The 24,700-nt window shown below is 40.4% G+C and overlaps 4 protein-coding genes across 4 annotated transcripts; 2 read left to right on the forward strand and 2 right to left on the reverse strand.

Annotated features, from left to right (window-relative positions):
* Positions 1 to 6,750: 6,750 nt before the first annotated feature.
* Positions 6,751 to 9,650, reverse strand: LOC310988472 (chymotrypsin-like elastase family member 2A). The gene is made up of 8 exons (XM_083975069.1): positions 9,590 to 9,650; positions 9,273 to 9,361; positions 9,092 to 9,189; positions 8,474 to 8,596; positions 8,232 to 8,368; positions 7,660 to 7,805; positions 7,311 to 7,463; positions 6,751 to 6,839 (listed from the first exon to the last, which is right to left on the reverse strand). Exons 1-8 carry the CDS (start codon positions 9,624 to 9,626, stop codon positions 6,822 to 6,824), a joined length of 801 nt encoding a protein of 266 aa, XP_083831195.1. The 5' UTR covers positions 9,627 to 9,650; the 3' UTR covers positions 6,751 to 6,821.
* A 1,390-nt stretch (positions 9,651 to 11,040) lies between these two features.
* Positions 11,041 to 13,836, forward strand: LOC310988585 (chymotrypsin-C-like). The gene is made up of 8 exons (XM_083975239.1): positions 11,041 to 11,088; positions 11,223 to 11,311; positions 11,748 to 11,845; positions 11,936 to 12,058; positions 12,157 to 12,293; positions 12,824 to 12,969; positions 13,441 to 13,593; positions 13,767 to 13,836. Exons 1-8 carry the CDS (start codon positions 11,049 to 11,051, stop codon positions 13,782 to 13,784), a joined length of 804 nt encoding a protein of 267 aa, XP_083831365.1. The 5' UTR covers positions 11,041 to 11,048; the 3' UTR covers positions 13,785 to 13,836.
* A 382-nt stretch (positions 13,837 to 14,218) lies between these two features.
* On the forward strand, positions 14,219 to 18,820 carry LOC310988998 (chymotrypsin-C-like; the record flags this gene model as incomplete). Its single annotated transcript, XM_083975839.1, has 8 exons — positions 14,219 to 14,258; positions 14,511 to 14,599; positions 14,854 to 14,951; positions 15,857 to 15,979; positions 16,181 to 16,317; positions 18,143 to 18,288; positions 18,515 to 18,667; positions 18,803 to 18,820. The coding sequence occupies 8 exons, from the start codon at positions 14,219 to 14,221 to the stop codon at positions 18,818 to 18,820; spliced, it is 804 nt and encodes a 267-aa protein (XP_083831965.1).
* A 1,730-nt stretch (positions 18,821 to 20,550) lies between these two features.
* tmem51a (transmembrane protein 51a) lies at positions 20,551 to 24,621 on the reverse strand. Its single transcript, XM_083974734.1, has 3 exons — positions 24,494 to 24,621; positions 22,481 to 22,936; positions 20,551 to 22,120 (listed from the first exon to the last, which is right to left on the reverse strand). The coding sequence occupies exons 2-3, from the start codon at positions 22,900 to 22,902 to the stop codon at positions 21,682 to 21,684; spliced, it is 861 nt and encodes a 286-aa protein (XP_083830860.1). The 5' UTR covers positions 22,903 to 22,936; positions 24,494 to 24,621; the 3' UTR covers positions 20,551 to 21,681.
* Between the last annotated feature and the right edge of the window lie 79 nt (positions 24,622 to 24,700).

Genomic DNA, 24,700 nt, shown 5'->3' on the forward strand with positions numbered 1-24,700 from the left:
AACACAACATCGCACCTGCAGCTCTTTTCATTCACAGTGGTCTTTTACAACAAGAAAATGTGACTGTGATCTCATGGCCCTATTTGAAGGAGGCGATTAGCACACCCTGGAGTGCAAAGTGAAAGGCTATGGACGAGTTGGAGGATGTCTGGCATGAAGTCACTGTGGTTGTCACTTGGCACATCGAAATTATGTTCTTAGGAACCAAAGTGGTGCTAAACACTGGTCATATGCATTGACAGAGTCAGTGCAGCGGGGGCACTTAACAGCTTCTGGTCTGTGGTATGTTTAAACTCCATTTCCCAGCAGCAAACCCACCATGGCCAACAAGCCCCGACCAATACTGAGGTGGCACGTAGTGTAGCACACGCAGATGCAGTAGATTTCAGCCGTGCCTGAACTTGAAAAGGTCCATGCACAGGCCAAGTCTGTGATGGTTCACTGTCCATCACAGCATCCGCCTCACACCAAAACATTTTGCCCACACCCCGAGGCCAACAACATGTGTATCAGTACAGAAGCCTTCTAACCCTAGACACAGTAACAGATGGGCGAGGGTCAAAGCGGAGTCGGAAAGAGCCATCCAGGAATTCTACAGAGTGCCAAAAACATCTCACTGCAGCGCAGGAGAGGCTACAAGGTTACATTTGTTCAACATTATTGCTTGTTGGGTTCAGTGCATGAACTGGAAACCTCACACCTGCTGGTGTCCAAGGCTCAGCCAGCAATGTCTACGATACAGGCTGTTTCATATCAGAGACAATCTGTTCAATGACAACACTGATTTTTTTCTATATTACGAAAATCCATTCTCTTGTATGCACTGACAGCATCAGATATTCTGTTCCCATTCTGAGGTAAACCAGAAACTAATGTCAGAAAATATTAGATGTGTGCCTAGTTTTATTGACCCTAGCTGCCAAAGCTAACTTTAATGGGCTTAAAGGAATTAACTTTATTTACATTTTCAAAAACAATCAATGGCATTTTTCAGTCACAAAACTAAACACAGTAAATTTGGTTGCAAAATGAAGTTGTGAAACCCTAACGCTAAACTCTGGCCACCTTTATGTTTTTTTATCCGAGTATTATTACAAGGGTTTGTACTGCATATAATTTGTGACATTGTTAAATAAATCAATTTATCTTGACATCTGAAATTATAATCATGCATTTTTATCATGATGTCTGAAATTATAATCACGTCGTCTCTGGTTGTGAATTCGAAACAACACGGTTCAGATTTATACAGCACCTCCTGCTCTGAGAGTTCCACTGTAAAACATCCTCTTCACTGTGTGTCTCCCAGTTACAACACAGTAATCTGTCACCATCTTGTGGCAAAAAAAATTCAGACACATGAGAGGCTACCACTGAGCCCCTGCCATTTTTCAATCAAAACACTAATGCTACAGTAGGTGCCAAAGTGCCAGTACTGGTTTTATCATTGAATAAAAAGAGACATATAACTGTTACAAAAGAACATTTCATGTAGTCCTATGTCTTATGTCAACAAACCAATCACAGTTTTACTTGTCTTGTAAATCTCCATTGCCATTTGCCCAGCAAAGACAAGAGGTCCTTCATGAAACTGTATTTTGTGCAGCCTAAAAAAGCTTAAAACCATTTGATGACCTTTATTCTGTCGCTCATAGTATCCGTCAGTTTTATGCTAATATTCATTCTCTTGTCAAAGTTTCTGACACGAAAACAATCTGGCTCTGGAAGTGTTGGTCTCTTAATGACAATGACCTGCCTCGAGATTCATTTCAACAGGCCAAAATAAATAAATCACACAATTCAATTTTATAACGAGAAAAAACAGGCATGAAATTGAAATTATCAAGATTACAAAGGTTATGAACATCGCAACGAAAATGTGTGACATTGGGTTGGATGCCGTTTGTTTTGTTTAATTCCTTTACACTGTCTATCCCAATATACACACTCATTTTAAGTTACCGTAACTGTAAACTCTTAACTACAGATAACTGACTGGAAATGTATGTCAATTCATCTGAATTTTTTATAAATATCTGATTTCTTGAACAATGTAATTTTATGTCTGGATATTTCATAATTACCATATAATCCAGCTGAATCACACTCTGCTCAAAGATTTAGTGGAAACAGTTTGCACACTTTCAGTTTAGTGCAGTGCTACAATATGACAGATAAGAGTCTTACCTTTTCTGATGGATAACTGATGTTGACGCAGTGGTGTGTTGCAAACATCAGTGCAGGGGCATTGGTCATGGTCCATCAATTGTGTCCATACCTAGAATACCATACACAACGAATGATTGTGTCACATTTAAAGTTAAAGGATCAATAACATCATGTCATAAACCACAATGAGGAACTCCTGCATGCATTGCATTGAATGACAATAAGAAGACAAAATGCACATTCATATTTATCTTAACTTTCCACTTCTGTTGAAATGAGGTCATGTTTGTGCACTCAGTGAGCACATTGACGCATGGTGTGCATGAGAGATGATCAGTTAAGATATTGTATGCGTGTCATCAACTGTCAGGAACATAAAGTCCCCAGAGTTCACTGACATGAAATAAACAATGCAGATAACACCGTAAGTTTGTGTCATATTGGGTTGAATGGTGTTTATGATGTTAATTATCATACTCTATAACTCTATCTGTTATGTTCATCTTATAACCATTGCTTAATCTTTCTCAGTGAAGTTTGTCATAGATGTTCTTCGGAAAAAAAAAACTCTTCCCTTGACATATACGGTGTTGGTGAATTAATAGAATCAGAGCTTGGCCCTATTGACACAGTATTTGTCATGAGAGAAAAAAAACAGTCCTGACTTACAAACATATTTCACCCATCCTTCTGGTAGAGTTAAAAATGTATAATTTCCTCACCAAAAATTGACTGTAGGCTACATCATTTTGTCTATTCCTTTGAACACCAATCATGTATCTTTACAACAATTTGAGAGGCTCACCAAAGCTTTGTCGGCAAATGGTTCAAGTGACATAATTCATGCCGATCCTAAAGAAAAGCTCAAAGTTACTTGATAAATTAGCTGTTCAATCACAATAGCAGTAAGTCAAAGTCAAAGTTCGTCACTGCAATAATGATGCAATGAAATTCATGTAAAACATCACAGGAATGTTGGTGAAGGAAAAATTAAAGACAAAGTTGCAATGAAAATGGCAATGACTTGTTGTCCTGTGTTTCTAATAACAATTAACATGCAAATAAGCCCTGAGAGAAAAACAGGGGCATAGTGGCTCTTGTTAATAATTAGTGTGGAACATCATGGTTATAAATGGGATCTTTTCAGGAACAAGACGGTACAGTAATTGGGTTGTGACTAAAGAACCTGCACCATATGTATATAAATTCAAGGATGCCAAGGATGCCAACTCATCCAAAAAAGTTAACTAAATGTGAACAGGCCATAGCACTTTACAGTTGATGTAACTGCTGTTAGAGTTCTCGGTTACTTTAACTAAAGAAAAACAAGGTCATTTCAATTAATCTTCTGTCTTGCACCTAGGCCTATATATTTCACATATGAAGACAAATCACAAACCTGTTATATACAATTCAATACAATACAATACAATACAATAAATCATTAGGCTAAATGCTGTAACATGATCTAATCAGTGAGAGAATTAAAATGAATCAGGTCACCTGTGAGTCAAAGTGAAAAGGACCTCATCATTTGATACATGTAGGCTATCAAATGATACATATGGGTTTTACGTATGGGTTTTAGGTGCTAAACTGTACAGTATCATGAGGAATTTAATCATGGACATAGAAACATGTTTAAGTTTTAGGGCACATAATGATGCTGCATGGGCTCATTCAGGTGGTTAATTAATGGTTTGCTACAAAGTGAAATAATATCAAATAGGCTACAGTAATCACCTAAGGTTCACTCTAGACACTTCACCTGCTTCCAGTCTGACTTCCTTGCAAAACAATAACAAAATACAAAACATGAATGTTCAAAATATTAAAACAATTGCTGCCACTCTCAAGGAATTAGTAACACAATATTTACTCAACATCATTCACACAATTTTCCTTCATAGCAATCTCATGAACAGCAAGTTCCCAAGAGGCTTCCATCCATCTTGTAGGCTACCATGATATTTAAAATGTCTATACCTGTTCTATGCAAAACCATAACAAATCCCAGAATTACACCACGTATTTATACCTCTCTAATTCACATTACGTAACATTTTGTTCAAAATAACACTAAAGTCATTTAAACAGTGGTCAAGTGGGGCCTGCCTCACCTCAGGGCTTGTTTTCTGAACAACAGGCGCGTGCCGCCCGTGCACAGACGACTGCTAGCTACTAGGCTATGACTGTAAAAGGCTACTAGGCTATGACCAGCTGCTATCTTAACTTTAACTTGACACCTTCGCTGATAAACACTGACTGGGCAGAACTTCACCCAAACTAACATCACTAGCTTACCTGTAAAGTACAATAATATCACTTCAGGACGTTGTCGGTGAGCTATTAGGTCGCTGAAGAGCCTCGTCATAGCCTCCATCTTGAACACGGGAATTCCGGTTCAACGATGAAACCTCCTGATTGGACTAAGTGGCAACATCCTGAAACATCCAGAAAGTCAGACGTATTTCCTCTTACTTGTCTGTGAGCCGTGTATGCCCTCGAAAATAACGGGTGAGCGACATAATTTGCACTTTAATGATTCTTATCTGTAAGAAACTTGTCAGTGTCCCGTTGTTAACTTGTCAGGATGTCCCGCCCAAAGCACGGTCTGAGCCAATCAACGCTGAGGACGACCGACCCGGGCTGTGTGAGAGGATTTGATTTGAGTCCCTGTGGAGGGCAGAGGCGTCCAGCCTGCCGGAAATCCAGAAGAAGATGACGACCGCACCAGATGTTCAGGTGCGTTACAGGCATGGATATAATGGTTATAGATGGCTGCTGCATAGGATGCCATATCTCAAACCGGAGGAAATCAAAAGCGCTCAGTTTAAAGGGAGTTGTGACAGGAACAGGGAGGAAGTGAGGAGGATGTCTTTTTGAACTGTGGGAGAAAGCTGGAGAGAACTCACCTGGGAAATCAAACCCAAAACCTTCTTGATGAGATGCAATATAAGTTTTCGATAGCCTATCAGAACATAATGGTATCCGTTTATGTTTCCAGATATACGATAGGCTAGGTGATTTCAGCAGTGTAAAATGTCCACAGTAGCAGCAATATGTATCCAAGGTAGGCTTACATTAGGGTGATGCACACAAGTAGACAACATGTATTGGTGACGTTGCAGCAGTTTGTTCTGAATGAACCTGCATTTTGTTCAACTGATTGGCTATTTCCCGAGCGGGGCAGGAAGTAGAGAGTAGCCTACTTTGTACACTGAACAACCAGAGTGTTCAGTGGTCAGCAAGTGCACAGCTGTGTTTCTTTGAAATAAACACCACAGTTACAACAACAGCACACTCTGATGAACAAGTTTATGTTGAGCCAAGACAGACTGGGAGGAAGACAGGGTCCAGCACTGCAGAACAGGGGTTGGGTGGTAAACATGCAGGAAAAATAACTTTGTTTTGTGGGAACCCCACATCTTCCACCAATCATTTGTTTTTACTAGTTTGCTTGTTCATCAATACAAAGGTGTCCATTGAAATGCATTTTTAACCCTACTGTAATAACCAAGTAGCCTATGATGATCTCCTAGTAGGAGAGAGTTGGGATGGTTGTAGCATGGCTCAGTTATTAGAATATTTCTCATGCTAGAAGTCAGTGTTAATGTAAGCTGTAGTAAAGCTCGTTTATACAGAAGTCTGACTTAGTTGTAACAACCACATGCACACACAGACATCGACAAATATTATTGAAACTTGTAAACATTTGCAAACTTTGTTCAATTTTTTATTATGTGTCTTAATGTCTTGTCACTGCTGATTGACAGTAAATTACTTTGCTTACATGCTCACACACATTTTCTGTTTGTGTTTCAGAGATAACAGCTACACCATATAATTACAGACACATGTACTGTAACTAGTTTGTATTAAATCTTAAACACACTTATTTGAAAGATAGGGACAGACATGTAAAACGTGTTTCAACCATCCCCAGTCTTCCCCAGCAAGATGTAGATGTTAACATTTGCAGGAGTGCTTGTTAAGTCTGTTCATCACGAGGTTTGGAAATGTGAAAGTGCTGTTTAAGATGTGGTTGGTGCCAACAGGAAACCCTGCAGTCTATTCTTTTTTTTCTTGGATCTTTCATTGGTGTTTTTCCATTTCTGACTACTGGGCTATTTGTTACTGGTGCCCATGAACACAGCACCCTCCTCTGTCTCTTTCAGGTTGTGCTTTCCCATGGTCACTCTGTACTCCCTACCACTACTGTGAGTTTACAGACAGAAGAACGTAACGTAGTCATGTTTCAGCACAATGTATTTTCAGACATTGAATATCTGGCTGGCAATAACAGAATTTTCTACTCTGCCTCTGTTTGAAGAAAATGTTTACAGGAATACATAAACAAAAGTCATCCTGACATAGGTCTTAATCTTCATTTATTGAGGTCTTAAAGTGCATTGATTTTGGTTATCAACCTCAAACTGCCAAACTGTGAGTTGAACTGCACATTCATCTAACAAGAGCTGTTAGACTATAGAATAGAAAATCTATTGTGCTTTTGTGTTCACCTGTAAACACATAACATTCATATTTCTAGTACATGAAGCTAAGAAGACAAAGGACACTTTATTTGTCACCACATTCTTTATTTGATGGTCAAGTGCAACAACAAACAGTGACACAAACCGGTCTAGAGCTTAGTAGCTGGTCATCACCTGAAAAGAAAGCATAATGGCAGTGTTTTAAAACAGGGCATTTGGAGCACTTCACAACATTTCTGCTCATTATTTCTCCCAAGCTACAAAGTTTGAATTTAAAACCGAGAGACACATCATTATTGTGATATTTAAAATTTGAATAATTAATTATCAATCGAATAACTAATGGATATTCTAAAATGTTTGGTGGTTTTGGCTACTTTGGTGCCAAAACCAACTACTCTTGGCTACTTTTGTAAAAACATATTTATCAGAATGTTATAAGCCATGTTCTAAACAAAGAAAGGGCTGCCTATTTGTAGTTTTCGGTCTGTCGGCTCTTTAATTTGTCCATAAGACACTAACAAGGCAAGAAAGGGTGAAAAGTTGTAATGGTGTCAGGTGGAACCAAAATGAAACAAATATGTCTCTAGCTAATCATAAAAACTCATAAAGAAATATTCTTCTATCCCATGCTTCTCCACTCACCTGGTTGATCCAGGGGATGTAGGCGCTGACCCTGGTGAAGACGGAAGGCTTCTTGGGGTAGTTGCATCCCCTGCTTGAACCGAAGCTCACCACACCATGGACTTCCCAGGAGCCATCAGGGCTCTGGCAGTTCAGGGGGCCGCCAGAGTCTCCCTAAAAGGTAACAAGGACAAAATGTGACACTAGGTAAAAAGGAAACACAACAGGTAATTGCAAATAGATTTTAATTGATCTACATCTCAGTGGTGTTATATGTAGAGATACATAGAGATACGTTTAGGCTAAGCCTTAAAATTCGTTTTTCATAAAACTACTTTGAGATTTAGTTAATAAAACGAATAAGACTCACGTTGCAGCTAGCCAGCTCTCCATCTCCTCCAGCACAGACCATGCTGCTGGTGACCAGGCTGCCCCACCAGTCAGATCTGGTGCAAGTGGAGTGACCGACCACAGGGAGGAGGGCCTGCTGCAGGATGTCAGCAATAGGGCCTCCAGCTGTATAGGATAACAATCACATGAAGGGCTGCAGTCAAGACCACTTGATTCAAGGCTTACTATACACATTTTGTAAAAGCAGGTGGAAAAAAAAACTAATTTATTTTAGATTGAGAAGCTTAATGAGGATCAACAGAGATTATAGACCAGGTCCATTTGCTGGAGTCTGTATCATAATCAGTCTCACATACACATTGACACATACAAATTGTTTTATCTAATTATATATTCAATGCTTAATACTTAGGTGTAATCCCTTAAAATATCCATGTTGCAAGATGCATTTTCTTAGATTATTGGCAAATCAGTGAGAAGTCAAAACTACAGTATGCAGATGCAAAACCAAAACATATTCCAAAGTGGTCTTAAAATGAGACTGAACTGAAGAATTGATATTTTGTTTGGTCTACTGTACATGTTACTTACTCCAGAGACGTCCCCAGCCAGTGACGTAGCAGGGAGCACCATGGGACTGGATGTCTCCAGAGTCGGGAAGACAGGCAGGCATGACGGAGTCAGAGAACATGACTGGAGTTGCCAGCTTGATCAGGGCAATGTCGTTACTGGAGCATGAATACAAAAACAGCATTTAGATATCATGGATACCATGCATGAACAGCCACAGCAGAATATAGTCCACTATATCTTGTTGGTATAATTGAGCCCACCGGATTCTGTAAGAGTCCCAATTCTCATGGACAACGATCCTTTCAGGGCTGATGGCGATGGATCCATCCTCATTGTTGTTCTTCAGATTGTGTTTTCCCAGGTAGACTCTGTAGGTGCGACTGCTGCTTAGCCACAAAAAACAAAGAACAGAACAGAAATGAGTCAGAGTTGATTAAGGCAGGGATCTGTTCACTTACATCACTCAGAATACCCAAGTTAGTAATAGACGTACCTCTCCTACCATTCATTATATTAAGACTATTCAAAACATTTGTACTTTAAGATTCATTTTAATATCATTCATGTATTTATGTCATGAGATTTATTTTGTACATATTCACGTACATTCATATTACGAATTCTCTCTATTGTTATATTTTGATTTCATCATTACATAACACAGATACATACAATGACAACACATATTATAGACCCTGAAAAATACACACATGATACATTTTTATCAGACTGCTTCAGCAGTTAAAATATTTTCCGCTTTTCACCTCTGCCTCAATAATCTGGTACGATTAGTGCTATCTCTACTACAGACCTCTGTTAGTCCTTGATGCCTCATGCACCTCTTTCACTTCACATTTCTTAAATATTTGAAGCCTTACCCAATGCAGTGAGCAGCAGTGAGGACCCACTGGTTGGAGATCAGAGTGCCACCACAGGTGTGGTAGAACTTGCTGCCACTCTTGTACTGCAGAGACACCTGAGGAGAAGAGACAACAATGGTATGCGGATGTTTTTATGTCTTAAGGAGACAGAATTTCAAAACAATTTAAAAGAGCATACCTGCCAGGGCCAGCTGTTCTCACGAACATCATCTCCGCCAACCACCCTGGTGATGGTGGGAGGGAAGGTAGGCAGTCCGCACCCGTAGGCTGAGAGACAACAGTAGAGTAATTCATCCAGGTGTCTTAACATCTGTTACATTTTATTCAAAATCAAATATGTTCCCATGCAGTTAAATGTGATTTCATTTTTGTAAACTCAATGTTTCATATCCATATGTAGACTAGTTTGTGTAAGAGGAATGTGGACCGCTGTTTGTAGCAAACATGTTACAAAACTTGTTATCTATATCTGGTCAGAAGAGTATTAGAGCTTACCGCCAGCAACGAACAAAGCCAAGATCACAAACTTCATGGTGACTGTCTTCAGCAGAAGTTCAGGGGGACCCTCTCCCTTTATATAGTGCTGTACCAGACGTGTTGAAGACCTCAGATGTGTTGCTTAATGTTGGCAGCACAGCCAGGAAAAGTAGGTGGGAAAAATAAATCAACCTTGGAGATAAGTAACCACAGATATCCTCAAATACACCTTATCTCCCCACCTCAACCTCTGTGTGAACCTCACACATGTCTCACAATGACCCGAGTTGGTCAGGTCCTCTAAAAAAAAGAGACGTAGATGTTCACATTCTATTCCCGTCTTCTTATTCTACTCTGTCTAAGAAAATAAAAGTGCTACTTTATTTTTACACATGAAAATACTCAAAGTTTTACCTTTTTTGTCAGAAGGTTGGAAGTATTAATATACTTATGGTATAGATAACAGAAATGCATACATGTCTGTATGATATGGGTATGGCTCAAATAATATGAAAAAAGATGCAATAAATTACACATTTGAAAGTTTTAGAAATGCCTGTAAACACATTAATATGTCGTTGACGTTAAGTGGCAATTGATAAAACATTGGACATTAGTATGGAAAAATGTGTAATACACTCTGTGATGATGTATTTTACTGTCAAACATCTGATTTAAGCTGCGTTTTGGAGCTTTAGCATAGTGTGATTTCTATGGCTTATTTTGAGCTGATACAACAGGTACTGCAACTGTAATTCAGTGGCTTTCCTAAATTGGTACTTAATGATAACAGAATTCATTTTGTTTGGCCTACTCCACCTTGTTATTGTCTTGTCTTGATATTTATCGAAAATATGTAGAAATTGATATTTCAACATTTGGGATATCGCAATATTTGTAAAACAGTAGAATGGTCTATATGTGTGACCACATTTGGGGTTATGGTCAGGACGCATGGAATCAAATAAGTTTGTATTTACTGTATGTAAAAGCATACACTGCAATCACATGCTATAAACAAACCTGTTTGTTGGTATAAATGTACAGTATGTAAGGTAAAGGGAATTTATATATGACACTATGGTACAGTCAGAGGAAACTTTCAGTGCTTTCATAAGCAGTGGAAACTTGAGCAGCTGAAGGAAGTAATATTTTTCTTTCAGAGAGGAATCAGAATAGGGAGTGGTACTAGATATGAAGTAAGGCTCTTTTTGTGTGGCCCAGCTCTTAATGATAAAAGATAAAAAGCCTTCATTCCACTGACTTGTTCAACAAACAAGTTAAAAAGCATACAAAACTGTGGGACACTTTGGCCTTGGCCTAGTATTCCTGTTCATTTTTGGCCGTTCTGATGTCCACATGACTCCACCCCAGTGTTAAAGGGCAAAAACAAATTGATAGTTTTTTAATGGTTGCGTAACATCATGAAAGACATATATATGTCAGGTGTTTTACTGCAAGGTGTGGAGATACAGATATGATGAAGTTTGTGGTTCTCGCTGTCTTTGTTGTTGGCGGTAAGTGTCACGCACAACACTGTTACATCCATCTGAAGCTCTATTCACTTGGCTTTCTCAACAAACTAAACCTAGGTCAAAACTGTATGTGCTGCTTTACGATAATAAAAAAACGTGTCTCTCCGTCCCCTCAGCCTACGGGTGCGGCCAGCCCACCTTCCCCCCTGTAGTGTCCAGGGTGGTTGGCGGAGAGGATGTCAGGGCCCACAGCTGGCCTTGGCAGGTAAGACGCACTGAATGACTTCACCTGTCAGACTTCAAGAAAGCAAAGTCAATTAGAAGATCATAGCTAGAATCTACAGTGCAGCATGTGGATGTGAAAAAAGATATGAATTCTGGAAGAGGACATGTATTTTACATAAGATGAAGAAATACATGAGAGCAATGTTTAGATGTTAAAACAGAATTAAATGATCAGTAAAATACAAATAGATAGAATAAAAGGGTAGTAGAAGAAACAAATCAGCTGTACAGAACAGCATAATGTTTTTAAGTAGGGTTTGTTGATGGTCAGACACTTTGGCAGGAGGCACTGATAAGATCAACTCCCATCAGGACATGCATATTAAAAACAGCATGAGGAAACATGGGCATAATAAGGAGGCTTAAACATAAAGAGAACCTTAAGATAACTGATTGTGTTCATTTGTATATTTCAGATTTCCCTGCAGTACAACAGAGAGGGTGAGTGGAGACACACCTGTGGAGGTACCCTGATCTCCGACCAGTGGGTCCTCACTGCTGCTCACTGCATCAGGTATGACATGGCGGAGCCCATATTCAACGTCTGAAAATGCATTGTGCTGAAGCATGACTACGTAACGTTCTTCTGTCTGTAAACTCACAGCCGTGGTAGGGAGTATAGAGTGGCCATGGGAAAGCACAACCTGAAAGAGACAGAGGAGGGTGCTGTGTTCATGGGTACCAGTAACATCATTGTGCACGAAAAGTGGAACCCCCTGTTCATCCGGTAAAACATTTCTTCTTATTTAAGACATGGAAACCAAAAAATATCACCTGGGTAAAGGAGCCTATTAGAAATCTAAATTTGCATCCCTATCTTCTCAGTAATGACATCGCCCTGATCAAGCTGGAGACCCCTGCTACCCTCTCTGACACCATCATGGCCGCTTGCCTCCCTGCTGCCGGCTTCATCCTGCCCCACGACGCCCCCTGCTACGTTACTGGATGGGGTCGCCTCTACAGTGAGCTCCCAATCACTATTTACTCTCTGAGACAAATTCAAGTGGTCACATGTAATATACTCAGGTTACCAGCCTTGTGTGTTTTTAACTGTGTTTGTAATGCCCTAGCTGTAATTACAGAGGTTTTAGTAAAAGATCATAATCATCCTTCTCAGTATTTATGGTAAAACAGTATTTTATACAATTAAGGTGTAGCACTGTATTCAATGTATTCAAAAGGTAACTGAAGGTAAATCACACTGTCTGGCCCTAAGGAGCTTTTTTCTATGATGACATAATCAGCATTATTTGGTTGCTTACTGAAGACTGTAACTTGTCCATCTATCTACAGAAATGCTGAAGATAATTATCTAATTACAATTAATTGCTTTTTCTAGTTCATATGAACTATGACTTCATTTCCAAATAGGATTATTAGCCAAACCTCAAAGGCTTAAAGCTACAGTACAGCTAATGAAATGTTGTTTAAGTGGTTCAGTCTTTTTACCTGAGTTGAACTTGAGTCTGTAACACATCTCTCTTCCACACAGCTGGAGGTCCCATCGCTGACATCCTGCAGCAGGCCCTCCTGCCTGTGGTGGACCACGCAACTTGCTCCAAGCCTGACTGGTGGAGTTTCCAGGTGAAGGAAACCATGGTCTGTGCAGGCGGAGACGGAGTTGTGTCTGGCTGCAACGTGAGTCTGAATGACACATCATACTGTAGCGCTGATGTTTTCTGGTGTCAGTAAAGTGGACACATGCTGCACTCATGTTTCTTCAACTTGCCAGCAGAGCGATTTCACACAAAATATGAGCAATGTTAAATGCAGGCGAATCAGTTAGTTGTAACTGACAAAATATTCCATTTCTCAATCATGAACATTTGTTAGTTTTCTTCTAACATGACATAAGGATTATAATATCACACATTATTACTAAGTATCTTTGGGTTTGGACTGTTGGACAAAACAAGAAATTTGAATATGTAAACAGACTTTTGCAAACTTATAGAGCCCAGTTCTTCTATATGTTACTACTCCTACTTAATGTCTTAAAATTTTGAGAATCAGAGCATCAGTTAATAAGTCTAAAATGTGTCTTTCAAGGCCAAGAAGTGACTAATAATGGAAACTTTTTCATCATATGTTGTCTCTCACATGGTTCAGGGAGACTCTGGAGGCCCTCTCAACTGCCAGGACACTGACGGTGCCTGGGGGGTTCACGGTATTGTCAGCTTTGGCTCTGGCCTCAAATGCAACTTCAAAAAGAAGCCCACTGTCTTCACCCAAGTCAGCTCCTACAGCGACTGGATCAGCTCTGTAAGCTCTCAAACCTCTCTCCCTCACTATTTGTGCTGTTTTAGTCAGGTTTCAAAGATGAAACTAGGAGAAAATTTGGATTTCAAAGAAAACAAATTAATCCCATTTTTATTGTTGAAATGAAAACATTACGCTGTACTAAATCTGACTTGTCTCTATCATCTCTCCAACAGAAAATGGTGGCCTATTGAGAGGACAGTCATTTGGGATAAAAGGCACTATGCTGACTATGTATAATAAATGATGTAAAACTATAATAAAATCAAGTGTGATTTGTTGTGTCATTATTTTGCATCTTAAGCCTTCTTTTGTACCAGGTCAGCACTGTCCCAAAAATATGCTAATACATTACCTTGTTTTTATCTTAATTTTCTTGGTTATAATCTTAAAAACTACATCATCTACTTTGATAAATTATATTTATACAGCAAAAAAGGTTGCAGTGTTCAATGGGTGCTGTGATGGGAAAATCCTATCACCAACCACATGATGTTTCCAGTCTCCAACAGCTGTTTGACTTGCTGTGTGTCAGACAGGTTTCCCAGGACACGTGAACCATACAGAGGTTCCTGGCTGAGAGTATATATACAGATCTGTCACCAGGACATGTAGACTAGTTGCAGTCATGAGGTGCCTGGTGGTTCTCGTTTTCGTGGTAGCTAGTGGTAAGACGTCTCAAATATTCTCATATGTTACCTTAAACTCAGTTCTGTGGAATAATGCAAATAAACAAACCCTTAGAAGTCTTGTAAAGAGCACTAAATAATCACATTTTATTTGAAAACACTGAAATAGTTTAAGCTTAATGGAAAGTTTCATTCTTGCCCATAATTAACCGAATTACCTAGTTTTTTTTAATTTTTATTATTGATAGTCTGGTGCTAAAATCACAATAAATGTCACTAACCTTGTCCCAGCCTATGGTTGTGGTGTTCCCACTTTCCCTCCTGTGCTGAGCAGGGTGGTGGCAGGAGAGGATGTCAGGCCTCACAGCTGGCCCTGGCAGGTAAGATTTGGCCTAAAGGTGTAAAAGCACAGTCACAAAAAACACAGACCAGCACAAACGCATTTCACACAAAGTGAAAAGCTAAATAGGTTTTCCTAAATAAAAAACCTATAAACACCTATTTACCTGCCCATTTAGTTTCTGAATCTTCTAGCTTTAAGAAATGTTGAACTTCAGATAATGATTTCTCCTCCAGAGCAGACAAAGAGGGGTGAATGATGAAATAATGACATAATGCACACTTCTCTGCACAGATCTCACTCCAGTCAGGCAGCAGTGGGCGCTGGTCGCACGTCTGTGGAGGCACCCTCATCTCCTCTCAGTGGGTCCTCACTGCTGCTCACTGTATCAAGTAAGTCTAACCTAACACAAAAAACATCAAACCTGGCCTATTAAACAGCACATCTGGATTTCATATTAGTTACTGATGACCCACTGGTGCAGATTTCATCATCAGATATTTGTTTTGTTTTTAACATCACAGATGTTTTTGCTTCCTGTTTGACAGTGGGAAGAACAAGTATATGAACCCTGTGGAATAACTTTGTTTTCTGCATAAAATGTGATCTGATCTTCATTTACAAACACAATATGTTTGGGCTATTTTTCTATTAATGTGGCATGTTCTTCCCAAATGTTTTAATGTTAGTGTCATCAGATCAGTCCACAACATTTTTTCCCAGTAGCCTTGTGGTGCATCAAGATGCCAATAAGGTCTCAGTTTCAAGTTGTTATTATCAAGTTATGAAACTCATAACTGTACTGTCTTAGCTGGACACCAGTTCTAGAAAGAGTAGCGACAGAACTAACTTGTCTTTCTTTGCTACACAATATGTTTGACTGAATATTAAAACCCTTTGAGGTGACTCTAATGTTTTCCAGTTTCACAAAAGCATGTTTGGTTCACGTCAGCAGATGTTTGTTGTGAACAGTAAATTCAAACTGTAATTTTGCTGTGTCTTTTATTAAGAAAAAACATGCTCCCTTACTAAATTGCCGAAATGAATTTCCCTTTGGGGATTAATAAAGTCATTCTTATTCTTGTAGAAACTTGTAGAAAGGGGTATTCATATTGACGACTGTTTGCCAAATCAAAAAGCAACAGTAAGCCATGGTAAACTGACAATTTGTTAAAAATTATCTGGTCACACAAACCAAAAGGAATTGCCTCATTTGCAGTCCACAATTAGCTTAGTTTGACCAAGGCAGAAAAGTCAAAGCTGTTTAGATGAACAAGTGTCATCTTCCATCCCACAGTGACCGCAACAGATACAGAGTGGAGCTGGGTAAACACAGCCTGAAGGAGAGCGAGGAGGGGTCCGTCGCTTTGGGAACAGCAAAAATCATCACACATGAGGATTATAACATCATGCTCAGCCGGTAACAGCAACACGGCCACACAACTCAGTGTCACGCTTTGAGTCCATGTGAATTTAATGAACAAGCCACCATGTGTAAATAGAGCATCAGTGATCAATTAACAGATTTTTTTGAAATGGAGGAGTTGATGCTGTTAAACATTAATGTGACATGTTTTATCTTCATTGACTGAATGTGAGTGAATTGTTTGGACTTTTACAGTAACGACATTGCCCTGATCAAGTTGTCTTCCCCTGTGACCTTCTCTGACACCATCATGCCAGCCTGCCTCCCAGACCAGGACTATGTCCTGCCTCACGATTCTCCCTGCTATGTCACGGGCTGGGGTCGACTCTCCAGTGAGTCCATGCACCCCAGCAGACAAAAAACTCACAAATATTCTGAATATTATTCAGTTGTTCTTAACAGTCAGTCGACTCAGAGAGGTCAAAGCCAAAAATATTTCTCAACCATTCGCCAAACAACAACAACAACAATTTTATTTATATAGCACATTTCATGCGACAAGCGCAAACTCAATGTGCTTTCACAAAAATAATACAACATTACAGCTCGTAAAATACGTATAGAAAAAACACAATAAGAAAACAATAAGAAGAAAGTGTTGCAGATTAAAAACAATTTAAAAACTAAAAAACTTGTTAGGATAGAGGGAAATATTGCAAATGAAAGAAAAACAACAATTAAAGACTAAAAGCTTGTGAAAAAAGAAATGTTTTTAGTCTGCTTTTAAAAGAAGAACCAAACCAATCCTGATAAATATCCAAACAGTTAAATATGCAGAGCCCGGAAATAACCCTGTCTCAAGTAGGAATTCAGTTCCTGCTGCTGCCAGCTGCTGACATGTTTATCCTGAATTATACAGTATGTAAACATTACAAAAGAAATTACATGGAAAAAGAGGTGGGTGGTTAGATACATTCATGTCAAGTCATTTTTCCACTGCACAAATCAGGGATACTCTTTTTATTTTTGAAAAGCCTCTTTAAACAGGAGCTGTACTAACTGATGACCGATGCAGAGACGTTGAAATGTTAGGCTATCAAAGCCAGGATGCATGTTGTTTTTAAAAATGGGAAACTTGCATTTTATTCAGAAAGGGCCTTCAAACTGACTTCATCTCACTAGTCCCACCACCTCTGGCACAGATGTAGTAAAATCTAATGCACACCATGGCTTGTAATCCTCATATGAGTCAAACATACAGCCATGTTTGACTGTCTTGTGAGCTTTCCGTTTTTTTTCTGGGATTTAAGGCCCGCACAGTTTAGCTCCACAGGACTGTGTTGAGGCCGCAGACTGTATAAATGGGATGGAGCATCTATAACGTCACCCAGAGGTTTCTGAAGAGCAGCTTTGAACCTTGTACCGAACACCATCAAACTCCAGGCTTATCCAAAAATCCTCAGAAAGTAGGGGCACGTGACAGACATTTTAACACAGGTACTGACTCACTGCTGGAGACAGACTCTACTGGACATTAGAGGAGCTGCAGTTTTGTTGATATTGTTTGTCGATATTGTTTTGTGCCTATTATAGGTAGAGTGCTGTATGCAAAATGTAACTTTAAGAAATACACAGGTAGCTACTAGGAGCAGGTACCTTCATATACCATTCACACTTATTTTATCCATTTATAAACTTTTTATACAGAAATACTTCCCCTGTAACTGATGATAATAGGACATAAGCTTGTTGAGACTGCATCAATGTAGCTTGTTTAAGCTTTAGATATAGTTTGATATTTTAGGTGACATGTTTCGTTTTGGTGGCCTGTTGTGTGCTAGCACACTGAACAAGGTGGGAGGTGGGACTACACTAAACACACACACAGCTACAGACATCAGAGATTCAATTCATATGGTATCAACCACAGGTTATAATTCCTATATACTAGTCACGTATTTTCAATTAATAACCCAACCAATCAGGGCATCACTTGGAAGAATCACTATATTTTCCTCTCACATATAGTGGAGGTATAGAGTGGCATTAGGGAGCAAATAAAATACACAATATACCTGAAAATTGTATGGTCCTTAAGAAAATGTACTTAATTACTTCACTGTGTCTAACAGCACAGCACTGTACCGCACCTAATGCTGTCAATCTAAGGAACCATCCCTGTTTCTTACCCGGGTTAAGCCTGTTTCCTCTCCACAGCCAGCGGTCCTCTGGCTGACATCCTGCAGCAGGCTCTCCTGCCAGTCGTTGGCCATAACATCTGCAGACAGCCCGACTGGTGGAGTGTCCTGGCAACAGACAAGATGGTCTGTGCCGGAGGAGACGGCATCACAGCTGGCTGTAATGTGAGTTCACACAAGGAAGGGTCATCAGTTAGTAACAGCAGTCGGTTATGTCATCTAGAAAATGTCCATCTGATGCAGCGTTAAAGATTCTAGGAAAAGACATTCACTTAGAAATGGTCTCACAGACAAATTCAGCATGACAAAATGATCACTGGAAGTCAGGCTGTGTCAAAACAAGCTGCTAACAACAATGTGTGAATGTGTGTGTGTGTGTTTTGACCTGTAGGGAGACTCTGGTGGGCCCCTGATTTGCCAGAACCCTGATGGTTCCTGGGATGTCCATGGTGTGGTGAGCTTTGGTTCTGGTCAGGGTTGCAATGTCTTCCAGAAACCTACTGTCTTCACACAAGTCAGCTCCTACATCAGCTGGATCAACACAGTGAGGAACATTTTCACTTTGTGATAACTACACCAGTGTAAACAATGTAACCTGTAGCAAACAAAGCCTCAGGTTTTGAAAGGAAAAAAAACAGGAAGTGTACTATAATTGTGTTTTCTTTTGTTCACTTCACAGATGATGACCAAATACTGAAGAAACTATGCAAGTATTCCTGTCAGCAATAAAAACAACTATGATCTAGAGTTGTCTCGGTCTGACGGTGAAACAGATAGTTGCTTTTTACCAGGGCCAAGAATGCAAAGTGTTTTGAGTAATGTTCTGAACACTTGGAAACAAGAAACCTTTTTTTTTTTTTTTTTTACTTGGCACCCTACTGTACATTTAGTCCAGACAGTTCTCTCACCTTCAGTTTTAGAGACAGTAGCTGCATATTAACCAACAACTGGTAAACAGTAACAACATGGGAAAAGATAGATGTAAAAATGTTCAGTACAAGATGGCACAGTAATCAGTCTACACAGTCTACTTAAAACACTGAGTTAATTAACAAATACTTCCTTTTATTTCTCATAAAATATTCATGAGATCATTTCTCCCACCCTTAGGGAAAATAAAAACATTCATTCTCCACAAACAACATTAGAATTATCATAGAAAAGTACATTTTCACAGTACATATAAAAAGAAACACAGAATGACTTAAGTGATAGAAAAGCAATAATTAATGAAACAGACAACAAACATATTTGTCTCAGGCACTTATCTAAGTAAAACAGAAAGTGACTGCTAGAGCAAAACACTGTCATTCCTCAATGTAAAACTGTTTGACTACACAGTAATTAAGTTATCTGGTCCTTTGCCAATGAGGTACAACAACTATGTCTGCAGTAGTGAAGTGGACACAAAATAAAGAATCAAAACAATGTGGGATGAGTCCAAAAATGTGTCACAGAGATGTGGACTTAGCTGTTGTGCATCGCACTCCAATGGCAAACCTGAAGTAACTCAATGACTTTGTTGCTTTAGCTTGACCAGAAAACCTGGTAATATATAATACAACCAATGACAATGAGTATCTCGGTATCTGTTTGAATGCATGAATCACAAAAGTAATGTGGCTTTTCACGGAAAACACTGGAAAAAATCTTGTGGGCCTAGAAAATTGCAGTGAAATTACAAGCTATTCAATTATGCTACAGCTGTTCATATCTAAACAAGGCTAACCTGAAGAAAGAGAGTTTGCTGACAGGCACGGATAATAGTGTATAACGACAGAATTCAAAAATATTTCCCTGTAGAGTCTCGAGTGTCTGTCCTCTCTTTCGGCTCAATCCCTGCAGACCTCTGAGTGAAAACAGGGCTGCGAGCCGAGCTGTGGTTGGAGGAATGGCGATGAGCAAGAGAGTGAGCAATAGCTGCTGCTGTTACGGTGCAGCTGCACAGTCAAAGAGTCTTCTGTTGGCTATCTCGAGTGAGAACAAAAACAAGCCCAGAGAGAAGAGACTACACTGCTGCCTTCACAGCTCCACAGTGTTCGCCATTGCTACTGGCAAAGACTTTCAACTATTCACAAGCTCCTTCCACCACATAACTTCCTGTTCTACCTGCTGTCAGAAGTGTATTACAAGAGCACTGGAAGGGTTCAGCTTCAGTCATGCTATATCTTTTGAAATGATTTTGGAGCAACAGGAGTAGGCTACTGTTCTGAATGTACATTAGTGTGCAGTGCCAGCATAAAATGCCCCCCCCCCAGAAAGCAGTTTCTATTAAATGGTAACCTCATAGTGGGGTTAATGGTGACCAGTGGTGGTGCACTGGTCAGAGTAAATACACATTTCAAGCCTTAAATAAAGTGGATCCTAGATTTTTCAACAACTCCCAAAGTGTCTTCTCGGTTTTTAAAATCATAATATATGGTAAGAAGACGTGCATATTGACGACCTGCTGCCTGTCAAGAAGCTGCTTGTAGAGTGGAGCGGTTAGCAAGCTAAAGGCCCAGCAATTGCTCTCCATTCTCTATTTCTCTCCATCCATTAAAACCATAACTAGCTCTTCTGATAATAAATATTCCACTGTGCTGGACAGTAACATTCTAGTAATATGCTACAAGATAAAAACAAAGTGATATTTTGTTGGCATTCAACAACCACGTTGCCCATTAGGTTTTGGTAGAGTACCTATTGCTATGCATCATGGGAGCTGTAGCTGATAAACACCAACCAAGCTTTGTTTTATATCAGCTGGAAGAAGATTCTTAAATGGTGCTGTCCAGTAACACTTTGTCTTTGAACGTGTGGAGAAAATCACATTACAATGTTTCAGTTTTTCAGGCAGATAAAACTCTGAAGAGTGGGGGGGGAAAAGGAAGCTAACATGGAACAAGGGCAGGACTCCAGTTCTGTATGAAAACACTTCAACAACTCATTCTTTCTTAAAAACATTGTCTGTCATTTGCTGCAAAGACACTGTGTGGTTGACAACGTGGGAGTGTTTTTGTGCGGCATACCACATCAGGACAGTCCCTCAGCGGTCACTCACTGTGGGGCTAACATCTGGCAGTAACAATTCAAAGTCTTCCACGGTGAAACACTGCAGCTACTTCATAATCTGTTTAGGTGTGCACACAAATCCTCACTAGAATCACTCATTGGCATCTTGTGATTTCTTCCACTGTCATCTCACATGTCCACTCAGTGCACAGTGGAGGTCAGTTGCATAATATAAACAGAAGACTGCTTGAACACGAAGGAAAACTGCATTTGGTGGTTGCTTTGAATGGAAGGAGCCACAGAATCCAGCTACTAAGATGGTGTTTCAGAGATCAGGACACATCCAAAATCTAAAAAATATAAATGTTTTATCATGTCTTTGGAGTGTTGTGGCATTGAGGATGAATTTCAACAGATACTGTATTTTATAACAAAGTGCCACTGTTCTGCAGCCGGGGCCATCTTCACGTCTTGGCTTCACAAGGCAGTTGCAAAACCACAAAAGGTGGTCATAGCAAATTCCCCAAAATTCAGTAGATTGTTCTTAACATCATCGGCTTGATCTTAAATGGGAGGCACTTTATCCTCATACTGTGGTGGTGGAGTAAGTGGCTCTATACTGATTCCAGCTGCTGGTTGTGAGTTCTCAACGTTTTTCATGTGCAGCTTCTCTGATTTAATCCTGCGGATCTTGATGGGGAGGAGCTTGCGGCTGTTTTTCCCAGGTCTCCGATTTGATGCAGAGGCAGCAGGTTGTGCCGAAGCTGCAGTAGTAGTAGCAGCAGCAGCGGGAGCAGTGGAAGCCAGAGCAGGCTGTAATCCAGTAGCTGTGACCTCTGACCCTTCACATTCATACTGTACGCAATCTACTTCAACCAGGTCATCATAGGAGGGTAGGTGGGAGGAGCTTGGGAGATGGTTGCTCTGACGAACAGGGTACTGGCCACTGCCTACTGCCTCTTCATAGGTAGGTACAGCAAACCGCTGGGCTTGTTCCTCAGCCCTGTGGACATTTACATGCAAGAAATTAACATGACTGATATCAAATGGGTAATGTGAACCTGTAAGATGTCCTTATAGGTAGAGTACCAAGAGCCAGGCATGATTTTAGGTGTCAAAGATTATCATTCTGATTAAAACTGCTCTAAACGCAGTGTAAAATCAAACATGTTCAATAGTGACCCCCTATGAGGAAACAAGCTAAGAAGATTTTTGAACAAGCAGAATATCATCATGTTCCAGCTGGTTTAAATACAACCCTGTGTTTGACAGTGGTAGTTTGTGCAACACCACAAAGCGGTAATCTTGTATAAAAACCATATCACTGCACATTGTTAAGCTAGAAAGTCATGACTGGACTCACGTTTCTCTTTCTTCCCGCTCCCTCGCTGCCACCCCTCCGTTGTTCTGGGCCTCCCGGAGCATCTGCTGCTCTCTCTGTTTGTTCCTCATTCCCACACACAAAGACAACAGCAGCATGACAACTCCAGAGCCCACCAAGACAAAGGCCACAGAGGACGCTTTATTTTTCTTGCCACCAGGGTCAGTATCTCCTCCCGAACTGCTGCTGCTGCTGTTGCCGGCTGGGTCTGCAGGTACGACGCTCCACACGATCATCACAATGCTAAGGGCAACAAGCCCAACGCCGAGAGCACACAGCGCATACTGGGAACCTGAGTTTCCAGTGTTTTCTCTGCCGGTGCTGCTGCTGTTGTTGTTATTGTTGTTGTTGGCAGGGTCTCCTCTGCCAGGGGGCCTCTGTGGTCCATCCACACTGGAACGCATGCTGTCGAAGCTTTAGTCAGACTGTTGTGAAACACTGTAGAGAGAAAGGCATGTGATATCAGTTAAAATAACAGGAAAGAAAAAAAAATTTAATATCCAGAGGATTCCAAATGTTCGAAACGGTCACTCCCGACTTTTCTGTAGAACACAAACGTAGCGCAGACAATATTATCACTTACTCTGTCTGTCTGAGGTGGTGTGTGTGTCAGCAGCTCATGTTATGAAATAAATACCATCCAGTGTGATGTATTACCCAACATCTCTCCCGTCATTCAAGTTAAAATGGCAGGACATAAAATTCAAGTTAAATAAAAACTGAGACTTCCTCGAATGGGTGTGTTGAGCGGTAAAATATTTTTTACAGCAGACTTTTTCCTCTGAAGGTCACAGTGTCAATACATTACGAGGGTAGATAAGGACAGGGTAGGCCTACACCTCATGAAATATTACAACATCTCATCTGTGTGACATCAAAGGTTGTTGTCCTTTTCTCATCAGCTGTGTTCAGTCTTTTAATGTAAATCCAAACTTAAGGTTAAAGGACACATTATTTGATTTTAGATGATTCTCAGCAACACAGTAAGCATAACCAACAAGCATACAGTACTTGCACATTTACTATAAAGACTATTCTCTTGATCACAAGACCGCAGCCAGCCAGTGCAACTGTTATTTTTCACTGCTTGATCACAGAATAGAGGAAGACAGCTGGGATCTATAAATAACTAAAGCACAAGAAACATTAACTCTCTGTAAACGTTCAAGAGCGTCTTTGTGAAGTGAGATTCATCCATACACCCAAGTTTGTCTGCAAACACGCCCTGACCTGCTGGGGAAACAAGGCAGGGCATCCAGAGCCTCTTATCCCAGCTCCAAGTTAGGAATACCTCCTCACTGAAGAATGTATGGCATGAGCCTGTGTCCTGCTCATTGTGACAGCTGGACACATGCAATATTCACCATATCATAGAGGAAGACAGGCCTCTGTTAACCACTCACACACCCCTGCTGTAGTTGTGCAATGCATAGGTGCAAAGGAGCATGTAAGGGCAGATGTCAGACAACTAGGAGCCGTAACCTTCCAGTTTACAGGTTGTATTTCAACACAGGAGTAGTTTTACTGTAAAGATAAGTGAGTAACTGACAGGAGAGGTGATAAAAGCCTCCATCTACACAGCCCTAAACAACATGTAGACTAGCTACTGTAACTAAAGTAAGATCCTGTATGTTAGGGAATTTGCTTACGCCTCCAACGTGACTCTTCTACACTTGGTTGTGTTTGTCTCGAGTGTTACACTTTATACAACAGTGGCTTGTGATGTGTGTGTTGTCTGTGTGTGTCTACGTGTAAGGGTCGACCCTGTTGGAGCACCCCACACTCCCTCACGTCAAAACGTAACTAACCGTCGTTTTTGTTTTGCCTCCGCTTCATCAAAAGCCCGCGCGGGTGGTTAGGTAGGCTACTGCAGTGTAACAAAAAAAACATTTACAAATAACTTCGTCTAAACGCGTAATAATGTAACTTTTCCGTAACATTCCAGCTGCTCGGATGAATATATCAGCCGGGCGGATGTGTCGGCGTTGCACTCACCTCTGCATCGTTAGACAAAAACAGCAAAGTCTTCAGTTCCTCTTCTGCGGTAAAACTGGACCGTGAAGTGGACTCACCCAGCCCGCGAGGACAGCGGTGTATGGGCCATAGTTTGATGTCAAATGGCGTTTAATGGTTGGAAAGTTTGCTTCCTCTCTGAGACGGATGGGCCCCGACAAGAGAGGGAGGGGAGGAGGGAGGGAGGGG

The sequence above is a fragment of the Trachurus trachurus genome (assembly GCF_905171665.1).
Source record: "Trachurus trachurus genome assembly, chromosome: 7".
Classification (NCBI taxonomy): domain Eukaryota; kingdom Metazoa; phylum Chordata; class Actinopteri; order Carangiformes; family Carangidae; genus Trachurus; species Trachurus trachurus.

Coding starts and splice junctions, on each gene's coding strand:
- LOC310988585 (XM_083975239.1), top strand. CDS start 11,049: ATGATGAAGTTTGTGGTTCTCGCTGTCTTTGTTGTTGGCG. Junction 11,089..11,222: donor CGCTGTCTTTGTTGTTGGCG/GTAAGTGTCACG, acceptor CCGTCCCCTCAG/CCTACGGGTGCGGCCAGCCC. Junction 12,294..12,823: donor TGGATGGGGTCGCCTCTACA/GTGAGCTCCCAA, acceptor TCTTCCACACAG/CTGGAGGTCCCATCGCTGAC.
- LOC310988472 (XM_083975069.1), bottom strand. CDS start 9,626: ATGAAGTTTGTGATCTTGGCTTTGTTCGTTGCTGGCG. Junction 8,369..8,473: donor TGGGACTCTTACAGAATCCG/GTGGGCTCAATT, acceptor TTCATGCTCCAG/TAACGACATTGCCCTGATCA. Junction 7,806..8,231: donor TGGCTGGGGACGTCTCTGGA/GTAAGTAACATG, acceptor TATCCTATACAG/CTGGAGGCCCTATTGCTGAC.
- tmem51a (XM_083974734.1), bottom strand. CDS start 22,902: ATGCGTTCCAGTGTGGATGGACCACAGAGGCCCCCTGGCAGAGGAGAC. Junction 22,121..22,480: donor GAGCGGGAAGAAAGAGAAAC/GTGAGTCCAGTC, acceptor AAATGTCCACAG/GGCTGAGGAACAAGCCCAGC.